Raw genomic sequence first — 11,099 nt, 5'->3', positions numbered from 1 at the left:
GGATATTACCTTATTCGATGGAAAAATGTTTTTAAAGTTTTATTTTGAATGCAAAGAAAAAAGGTTTAATACAATGTATGTAAAACGTGTGTAATTGTCATCCAATTTATACAAATTAGGTCTACTTGGTATGGCTATAGCCATTCAAAGTAAATCCAAAGTAATGTAGAAATATAGGTTTTTCATTCATAAGTGATGTCAGTTTAAGTTCATGTCTGTGATAGGTCCGTTGCTGGTTCTGGCTGGTCTCTGGTTGGTTTTTTATTTGTTGGGGTTGTGATATCCAGGAGGAGTGGGCTGGTTATCGGAGTGCACCTAGGGAGAGCGCAGAGACAGAAGTTCGCACCAGTTTGCCAGTCGGAATCTCAATAGCAGCCGCGCGACAGGGGACGGACGCGCAGCCAGAACTCAGGATACCTACCCACTCAGATTCTGAAACAAGACTCAACCCTCCAGAACTGCCACCAACTAACCAGACCTGTAATCCGATTGCCACCATACAAGAACTGACTCGAGGAATCTATTGGACAGTGAAAAGGACAACTGTTTAGCGTTTTTTCTTCATTTTTTACATGTTTTTATTGTGGTCTCATAATTGTTTCGCTGGTTAGGAAAAAGCAACATATTCATACAACTTTCCAACTATTTTCATCATCCCTAAAACTGAAAGGTAAGACGCTCATTCACAAAATAATTTAAATGTATCAGTGGCTCATTAGATCTCTGTTTTATATAAATATCCCATGAAATAGCCTAAACTTACGAATGCCAAATCACATCGATTGAAAACGTTGATTTCGGGCAACATGCTTGCGTTTTTGTAGTAGCCTGGTCTACACTATATGATTTGTGGAGCGCTTTTTGAAGATAATGAGACGGTTCCATAAAAAATAAAAACAGAGAGGGACTCTCCGATTAAATAACGCTTGTCTTTGAAAATACTGCCAGATAGAGGGGAAAGGGTTTTGTGGTTTACAACTCCGGGAAGTTAAGGTTTTCAAACACATTTCAATCAAGCCCGGGCTCGCATGATCTTTTAATTTGGTTTCCTTAGTTTGGCTGTGGCCATTATTTCACTTGGCAAGGTTAATGTCGCGCAAAAAAGATAAACTTTTGAGGGAGTTGAAAAGGACACGCGGAAGGCAGTGTCCTCGAGCTCGGGGCTCTGGATCTGAGGCGCGCTGCTTTGTGCTCTTAACTGGGTTCCCATGCTCCCAGGGGTGACGGAGCACCCTCCAAAGCCGCCAGACGCAATTCACCAAGATGCGTTATCACCCCATTCTATAGTGCGTGGCATACATTCTCTTCACTTGCCCTTTTTTTATAGTGGTGCTGCCGATGCAACATGCCACACATGTTGGGACATCTGTTTTTTTTTAAATGGGACATCAGTTTTTGGAATAGTTTTACTCAACCCTGTGCGAGCCCCCGCACCTGCACAATAACCGCTATCCTGCTCTGATTACTCTCTTACACAAATATATTCACATTTGGAGACCCTTAAAACTCTTCTTAAATTTAAAACAAACTACTACATTTTTTTAAACAATTGATCATTGATCATATAAATCCTCTCTTATTAACTTTTTTTTTAGAAATACATTTATTTGAGCCGTAATAAGATATTTTTCATTGATTAAACGTGTTATTCGTTTATAAATAATTTGTATAAATTAATGCATTTTACGTTATGAATTTTACGCAAGGAAATCAGAAGGGAAGGAATTCCAAGTCCTGTGCTTCTGTTATTCACCTCATCCATCCCTTGGTGAGACTTGTTTTTCCCCCAGCTGCATTCCCCATTGGGCTCAGGAGTATAATGAGAGACAGACTCAGAATGGGAATTTGAATAACTGTATTTAGTAGCAGAGAGAAGCCACACTGCCTCCCGTACTTTCTCAGGAGAATGAATCATGAACAAAAAGTCTGAAAATGGGAAGGTCTGTGTTGCATACCGTAACTAAACCGTGATTTGCATATGAAAACTCTGGGCTGAAAGAATTCCGCCAGTGTTGCTACTGCAATTTATGCGTCCGGAGAAGTGACGAGCTGCAGTATATACAGTCTTCTTCTCGTTGCGTTTGCTTTGTGCGGACCGCTGGAGTGGGATGTCACGTCCAGAGTCGTTGCTGGAAGATTAAGGACATAGCGACAGGTTTTTAGTCCCTTCAATTAAACTATTCATTTTATCCACCCACACCCTCTCCCAGTGTCCAAAACATTCACTCTGCAAATCCCTCATTATGCCTCTTCAAATGGACACAAGCAGAGGCAGTGCCCTCAGACTGACGGATCTCTCTCCTGAAGAAGGGGTCTGTGCTCTCTGCCCAGAGAACATAATGGATACATGACTGCCTCATTTCCCACGATGCTGGTCTATGCCCTTATCGTTGATATGCTGATGGGCAGAGAGTGGACCACTTCTTTCCCATGGGGCTTTTTGTGGGCTAATCTTGTGTGCGCTTCCCTTTAGTCATAATGACAGCAACGAAGTGCACATCAGTCAAAGGTGCGCCCCTCATTTGAATGGCTCATTTGTTGTGCAGTAATAGAAAGTGCCCTATGACCTGACCCGCTCCACCAAGCAGCATTCCAGGATGCCTTGTTAACCGCTGCCTCGCTCAGAGATGGACCATAAAACAGAACAAGAGAGAGGCAGGCAGGGATGGAAAATAGGCTCCCCTTCCTGAACACGCTATTGTGCCAGCAGCAGCAAAGTCTTTGAGTCTTTGTGGGCTGATGATGATGATGATGTGGGTGGTTTAGAGACAGAATATGAGTGATGATGTAGACTTATACACACTCTGAGGAATTTGACGGTTTAGAAGACATACACAAACAGAGAAACTCACATTGTGCACAGACAAAAGTTCTGCCCCTGGACAGAAGCCTAAACCACAGTCTCTACCAATTCATTAATGAGCTGTTTGGCTCTCCAAGAGCACCAGACGTGCTCTGGGTTTGGCTCTCCATCAGAATGGGCCCAGGTTATGTGTGGTTGGTTCCATCTCAGGCTCTTAGCCCTCAGCCCAGTCTGCCTGTCTGTATCCCCAATGATTGTATCCCCAATCACAGCAGTGATGGAGTCTGCTACTGAAGAACTACCGACCGTAAATCTGCCTTCAGAGCAGCTTTAAGAAATCAAACAAAGGCTCCAGGTCCTGTGAGCCCTGCCAGGCGTCTTCTTGGGGAGAATCTGAAATGTCTCTTTATTTGTGTTGAAATTAAAGTGTATTTGTTTCCTTCCCATCCTGCTAATGAGCTCCATGTGGGAGCAGGCATGAGGTTTACCCGTCCTGACAGGGAGTCATAGAGCTGGGTGTGGGAGGCTGGAGGGAGGATGAGGTTGGGATTGCGGCTGGATGGAGAGGGCAACCCAGAGAAGACATTGGAGGGATGGAGAGACGGAGGGGCGATGTGGTAGTGTAGCGGTAGTCGGAGGCCTGGTATACACACTGGCAGGCAAAAACGCAGACACGCACACACAATCTTATTTTACATACATATGCTTACGCACATGCACGCACACACACGCACACACACACACACACACACACACACACACGCAGAGGCCCTCACACACACTCCACATGGGTCTTTCAAGTTGGACATGTGGAGGGCAGGACTATTGCTGGGCCGTGTGAATGACAGGCTTAAGCTGCTCCGTTGTGCATACATGTTCTCTGTCACTCAGAAACACTGATTATGTGTGCTAGTTATCAGGCTGTGCTGGGCTAGCATCACAATGACTGACTGACTGACTGACATCTGGAAGACCAGCTGACTCCCTGACTCACCAACTGATCTCAAACTGTACATACATATAGTATATAGTTCAGAAATTCACACTGGCTATCTACTCCGATTTCAGAGCACTCTCGCCTGAGTGTGCCAGAGCGCAGAATAACTGATGAATTTATGAATGCTCAACACCCGTTGATTATGGCCGGTGTCAGTAATATTCTGCAGAAAAAGACACTCTGGATAACATGAAAACAGCCTAACCAGCTCTGCAGGATGAGTAAAATGGTCAGAGTGAGGTGTTCTCTGATTTGTGTCTTTAAGTAGCTAGCAAGCTAGCCAACGTTAGCCAGCTTGGGTGCTTGACTGCTGTTGTGAGATCCGAACGCTCAGATCAACCCTACTCCTCGGTCAGAGTGTCCAGTGTAGTGCGAAACGCTCTGACTTTACCAACGGACAATCTGACAATGCTATGAATTGACGAATGCCCAGAGTGCACTCCAGATTACATTTACATAAAAACATTCATAAACAAACATCTATGTCCTACAACCAAACTGACCACAGACAATGACTTCTTTATCATTGTAATACATTTCATTTGTTTAATTTCTTTTTATGATTGAGACATAAAAATAGTATCCACGAGTTCATCCAGAGGTATCCCTTTGACATTGTTATCTGGCTAAGTTGTCATACACATAGTTCTGGTAAAGGCATGATATAGGCACGGGGTAAACACTGGTTCATTTGTTGTTGTCATAGGAGAACTAACCGTCATTGTAAAGTCATATAATTTAGATGGTTATTACGTAGTTATTACTATGGGTCAAACAGTTGAACTGTGACATACCTTTATTTCCATCAATTACTATCTTAATTATGCTTTGTGCACCTAACCTGTTCAGTATTATCCTTACCCCCCTACCCCCCACCCCTCAAGCTGCCACAACTTACCATTTATTATGCATTAGACTTTTTCTTTAACGACCAAAAGAGCTTCAAGTTTTGAACAAAGTTCCAGTCGGAGTGACACTGAAAAATAAATGAATATATAAATATACAAAAAACAGCAGCAAAACAAAGTTGACACGATTGTGGCCGGCTCTGCCTTCAAATTATCCTCCCCCAAATTACTATCATACATTCTCCCTCACTCTAATTAAGCATTAGGCTTTATTTGTTCCAGATGCAGCTTTTTTGAAGTTTTATTTTGGTAAAGGGAGCCTGTGAATGGTAGAGGCAGGCCTGCAGACTCATGCATGCGCAAACATTCCAGATTCCAGCCTACATGACCCATACATACTGCCTGTGCTGCACCACACAACCTCAAGGTCTAGACATTAGCACAGTCAAATCCAACTGTTTTAATGTGCAGGTGTCATCTTTCAGCAGTGGCTCATACATGAGATCGGAGCCTGGATAGAGGAACGTAGCATTTAGTGGTAATGCTTCTCAGACTTGGGATACTGCAGCACGTTGACCAATTCAAACCCGAGCCATTAGTTTGAATCAGTATTACCACATGCGGTGGGCAAGTTGCTTACATTGGAAACAGCACATCAAGTGCATGTTGGATTATGCCACAAATGTTTGCAAGCAAATCTGCTGGACGATTCCACACTAATTAATAATTGAGAGCGCACATGTCCCATATCTGATGACATCAGTCCAGTAGTGTCATTATGTGGGCTTGGTGCAGCAGAGACTGGGGCCTCTGGGAGCCTCTGTGCTTTGTTTTGGGGCTGAAGAGTGAGAGACAACTCTGTAGAGCTCTGTACATACCACCTCAGGACTGTCTCGAGTATTAATAGACATGTCTTTGTTCCGACCGACACGCTTCTGAAGTGGAATAAGACAAGCGGAGATAAGCATCTTCTCTCTGTGAGTCAAATCTCAAAGTACCACTTAGAAGGCTTTCCTCCACCTCTCTGAAGTCTGGCTGAATGAGGGAAGGCTCAGCTCAGACACGAGAGGCCTGAAGGGACAAATTGACACAGCTGTCAAGGGCTTTTCTCTGGCTTGTGTTTTAAAAGGAAGACAATGTAGTGACGAAGCCATGTTTGTAGCATGGAAGCATGTCCAGTTTTGGGTTCTCTGGTTTGACTTATCTGTCTTTCCAGAGGAAGGGAGGAATGATAGGATGTCTGTGTGACAAGGACAGAAAGAGAAGGGATAGAGATTGTATGTGTGTGCAAGAGACAATGATGAGCTATATTTGCAGCAGAAAAATAGATGGAGAGCTATGGTGGAAAAGAAAGAGGGAGCGAGAAAAGGAGAGCAAGGAGGAAGAGAGAGGGGTCATTAAAAGGACACACTCTCACTTGCTGTAAATGGCAGTAAAGTATCTGGCTAATCTGCTATCATTATCCTGATTAAATCACCAGGGATTTGCCTTTCCCATCAGCTGCAATCAATGTGGCCAAATCAATAGACAGAGGATATCTGAGTGTTCCTGATCTTCAGTGAGCTGCAAAGACCTGTGTACTGAGCCACGTCCCATAGCCGTTGGGATATCTACTGAACAGTACAATTTAGCGGCTGGTGCCAATCTCTTCTCCTCTTCTATCCCCTTCAATCTAGTTTCTCTGACCTTGGGGAACCTTTCTCACACTAGCCGCTGTATTCCTCTTGATCTTCTCCCTCTTTCTGGTCCAAAGTGTCTTCTCTCTTTTTGTCTGCCTTCCACTTTCTCTCTTTTTCCAAGAGATGGGGCCTCTCTGTCCATCTCTGTCTCTCAGTTTCCTCTCTTCGGCAGCGAGTTACTGGTTTCCCTTCCATTCTGATAGACTTAACAGGCAAAACTGGAAGTACATTTTCAAGATCCTCTTCCAAGCATTGATTGAAAGATGTCCAATATTCACTACGTTTGCTTTTCTAACGTGAATTCTACTTGTTCTGACGGTCCTGCATGTCTGATTTATGTGTTGCAGGAGGATGAGGCTGGATTTTGGACCTCAGGGCTGGCCTCTGGCCCTGGCTCTACTGCTGGGGGTTGTAGTGGGCCAGAAGCTGCCCACGCGAGACGAGGGCCTGTTCCAGATGCAGATCAGAGACAAAACCCTGTTCCATGATTCCTCCATCATCCCAGACGGAGCCGAGATCAGTGGATACTTGTTCAGGGACACGCCCAAAAGGTAATGAGTTTAGGTCTATGTAAAGACAACCGTCACTATCAACAACCATTACCAACATGTAGGTTTACTGCTCCAAACATGTACATGTACTGTGTGTCTTATCTTACCAAATGCATGAGGCCAGGTTGTGTATCGCTCAAAAACAGCGTCGTAGCCTTCCCCCACTAAATAGCACTGTAGGCTCTGTATGATGACTTATGGCAAACGGATGCATGGGGAATATGGAATGCATTGTAATGTATACTAGGATGAGGAAATGCATTATAGATGAGAAAGAGATGTTCATGTGATTTAGGTCATGTCTGCTGATAGAGGCCCCTGTCATTAGCATTCCATAGAGTGCCCATAGACTTAGTGTGTCGAGTGATTTCAGTAGTTAACCCTGCATTCTGTTTGATCCCTGTCATTTACCTGGGCAATACTTCTTGTTTCTGAAGGTACTACTTTGTGGTGGAGGAGGACAACACCCCGCTGTCTGTGACGGTGACACCATGTGATGCTCCTCTGGAGTGGAAGCTCACTCTGCAGGAGCTGCCTGAGGAGGCCAGTGGAGAGGGATCAGGTATTTACATAAACATGATTTATAGAACTGATAGCTAATGTAAATTGGGCTATTACACTAATTACATTGTAAAACTCGTGTAATATATGTTTGATGTGCAACAAGTACATAAACAATCATCTCACTAATTTATCAGAATGAACATAAACTGACAGCAACATAAACATTTGATTGATATAGTTTTGAATAAAATGAGAAAGACTTGGTACATTTTGTTGTGGTTGGGCCGCGTTGCTGGTGGGCTTTTTTGGTGTGGTTGTGTGATATGGTTATTAACTAACTAGTGACACAATGTCTGAACTGACCACACTGAAGTCTGAATTGACCACACCTCTGTAGTCTGTGAAAAGGGCACAGAGCTCTGAGTAGAACAGACTGCCCTTGGCTGGCTGGTTGGTTGGCTGGCAGACAAACACAGTGTATGAGTAAAGAGTTTAGAATGTGATTAAGCCTTCCTCGTTCCTCCCCCATAAACATTTTTTATATAGCTAGGTACAATAACCCCCCTTGTCCATTCCTAACGTACACTCCCTTTGTCCTCCAAAGGGAAGACTCTCTCTCTCTCTCTCTCTCGCTCGCTCTTTCTCAACCCTCTCATTCTCACACACTCAGTCACTCTCTCTCCATCTGGACATTGTCTTAGAAACACAAGAAATCAATCAACTCCCTCAAGCCCAGTCCCATTAGAGCTCAGACATGGACTGCAGCGGTGGTTTTAGAGTGTGCATAATGTGAGGGTGTGAAAGTACATGTGTATGCACGTGTAGGACTATATGGGTATGCATGTGTCTGTGCCAATGAATAAATGGGCTCCTTGCCTGATACCACCTGCTTTTTTGATGTTCACTCACTGTCCTAATAGATTATACAGTAGAATAGAGACTAACTACTGCAACACGGTTCATCTCCAATATGTGCTACACATGGCAGCTTAACATAGACCGAGCAGCCATTCACATAGGCTGAGTGGAGCACTAGCCGTCAGGATTGCATTAAATACACAAATGCACAACCTCTCTGTCTGTTCATATGTTTGCTCCTCTCTTTGCTGAATGTCTCGGCCTCGAATCGGATCTTTCAGCATTAATTTAGAACACCGTTGAGCACACTCTCTGGTTGACAAGCATAATATTATGTTTCCTTGCTCAGCTGAAATAAGGCCTGTGACTGACTCCCTCATAGATAGGCTACAAGGTGCCTCTTTGTAGCATAGCTTCACAAGTTCCCAGGAAGGGCCAAGTGAATACCAGCCTGGGATTTTTGGGGATGTTTAGAGTGAAAACATGGTCGCTGGCTCATGAGGGGCTAATCGTCCGTACGGCTCGGAGAGAGCTTTACCATGACCTCATCAGGATCAACACATTAAACGGGTCATTTTTAGCCACCTGTGGAAATTATTTTACATCAGAGCCCGAAAAAAAAAATAAAATAAACATTAGGGGAGGTTAGCAAAAAATATCTCAGGAGGTGATGGGGATGCTGTGATATGAAAGGAACTCATGTTAAGTTCGTGTGTTTTCCAGGTGAGCCAGAGCCCCTGGACCAGCAGAAGCAGCAGCAGGTGACAGTAGATGAGGGCACAGAGCTCTTCTCCTACAAGGGAAATGATGTGGAGTCCTACATGGCCACCAGCTCTCCCTCCGGCCTCTATCAGCTGGAGATGCTCTCCACAGAGAAGGACAGCAACTTCAAGGTGTACGCTACCACCACCCCAGCGTCTGACCAGCCCTACCCCGAGCTGCCCTACGATCCCCGGGTGGACATCACCGCCCTGGGCCGGACCACTGTCACCCTGGCCTGGAAGCCCACCCCTACAGGCGTTCTGATGGGCCAGCCCGTCCAGTATTGTGTGGTCATCAACAAGGAGCACAATTTCAAGAGCCTGTGTGCTGCCGAGGCTAAGATCAGCGCAGACGATGCCTTCATGGCCGCTCCAAAGCCAGGCCGGGACTTCAGCCCCTTCGACTTTGCTCACTTTGGCTTTGTCCACTCAGACAATAACTTAAACCGAGGTCTCACCAGCAACAAGATCTCCCGCTCCTACACAGCCAAACCCAAGGCCTCTGACATTCAGAAAGTCTGCATCGGCAACAAGAACATCTTCACCGTGTCGGACCTGAAGCCGGACACTCAGTACTACTTTGACGTGTTCGCTGTGAACTCTGCCACCAACACCAGCACCGCCTATGTGGGCACCTTCGCCCGCACCAAAGAGGAGGCTCGGCAGAAGACGGTGGAACTGAAGGATGGCAAAGTGTCCGACGTCTTCATCAAGAGGAAGGGCAGTAAGTTCCTGCGCTTTGCCCCTGTCTCCTCCCACCAGAGGGTCACTCTGTTTGTACATGCCTGTCTGGACTCTGTTCAGGTGCAGGTTAGGCGTGATGGCAAGCTGCTGCTCTCCCAGAATGTGGAGGGTGTACGGCAGTTCCAGCTGCGAGGGAAGCCCAAGGCCAAGTACCTGATCCGTCTGCGAGGCAGCAGGAAAGGAGCGTCCACCCTGAAGGTGCTGGCCACCACAAAGCCCAGCAGCAAGCAGCCCTTCCCATCGCTACCCGAGGACACACGCATCAAGGCCTTCGACAAGCTGCGTACCTGCTCCTCTGCTACTGTGGCCTGGCTGGGAACGCAGGACCGCAACAAGTTCTGCGTCTACAAAAAAGAGGTGTCCGAGAGCTACGGCGAGGAGCAGCGGCGCCGTGAGCAGAACCAGTGTGCCGGGCCCGAGACGCGCAGGAAGTCAGAGAAGGTCCTCTGCAAGTACTTCCACAGCCCAAACCTGCAGAAGGCCGTTACCACGGAAACCATCACAGGGCTGGAGCCGGGCAAGACCTATCTGCTGGACGTTTATGTTGTGGGCCACAGTGGTCACTCAGTCAAATATCAGAGCAAACTGGTGAAAACGAGGAAGTACTGCTAAAAGACTGCACAGAATAAATCTATTATATATATATATATATATTAAAAAAGTTTTATTTAACTCTAAGTGATATTCTACTAAGGAGTGTATACAGACTGACCACTCACACAGCTGATGAGCCTGTGGCAGAGACTTAACTGTTTGCAGAGGGAGATATCAACCTGTATATTTATGTTTACATTTCATTGTTGGCATGTTTTTGGGCGATCCATAAGTGAGAGGTCCTCACCTATGGATCGCCTTGTGCTTGGGGTCCCAGAATCTCGTTGCCAACAGGGAGACTTCACAGCTTCAGAGAAGAGACTGTTTCATCTTGTGCATCTCTCTGTCGCTGCATGACTCTTGCGTTCCTCTGTCAAAATGGTTTGTTACTTCAGTTTGAATTTAAGTTGACCTGCAGAGATAAAATAGATAACAGCCATGTATAGTTCTCTCAGTGCATCATTTACATTTAGGAGAGATTTAAATTATTTTATACTTCGCCTCGTTTGATTTGATTGTTTGTTTTTATTGATCATGATGACTATTACTGTTATGAAGAAATCATTCAAATTCTATGAGGAAATTGTCATTGTGGAGACATTCCGTTGTGTAACTCAGCCAGTGTGCGCTCTAGAGCCTGTCTGTAAATGTGTTCTGTGCTGGAGGTCTGTGTGTTACCACTGTATCGCTGTGTGTGTCACATGTACAGAGTTGTCCTGCCAATATTCATGTACATAAACAGTAAATATAGAACAAGTAA

The 11,099-nt window shown here is 45.3% G+C and overlaps 1 protein-coding gene across 1 annotated transcript; it reads left to right on the top strand.

Annotated features, from left to right (window-relative positions):
- Nucleotides 1-295: 295 nt before the first annotated feature.
- LOC115145099 (protein NDNF-like) lies at nt 296-11,099 on the top strand. Its single transcript, XM_029686359.2, has 4 exons — nt 296-670; nt 6,675-6,878; nt 7,316-7,440; nt 8,964-11,099. The coding sequence occupies exons 2-4, from the start codon at nt 6,679-6,681 to the stop codon at nt 10,355-10,357; spliced, it is 1,719 nt and encodes a 572-aa protein (XP_029542219.1). The 5' UTR covers nt 296-670; nt 6,675-6,678; the 3' UTR covers nt 10,358-11,099.

Source organism: Oncorhynchus nerka, linkage group LG17 (assembly GCF_034236695.1).
Source record: "Oncorhynchus nerka isolate Pitt River linkage group LG17, Oner_Uvic_2.0, whole genome shotgun sequence".
NCBI lineage: Eukaryota > Metazoa > Chordata > Actinopteri > Salmoniformes > Salmonidae > Oncorhynchus > Oncorhynchus nerka.
The sequence above is the reverse complement of the archived record's forward strand: the minus strand, read 5'-3'. Positions and strand labels throughout refer to the sequence as shown.

Bases quoted from the DNA above. Each gene is read 5' to 3' on its own strand.
- LOC115145099 (XM_029686359.2), top strand. From the start codon at position 6,679: ATGAGGCTGGATTTTGGACCTCAGGGCTGGCCTCTGGCCCTGGCTCTA. The intron at 6,879-7,315 runs GTAATGAGTTTA...TTGTTTCTGAAG, and splicing joins TTCAGGGACACGCCCAAAAG to GTACTACTTTGTGGTGGAGG. The intron at 7,441-8,963 runs GTATTTACATAA...TGTGTTTTCCAG, and splicing joins GGCCAGTGGAGAGGGATCAG to GTGAGCCAGAGCCCCTGGAC.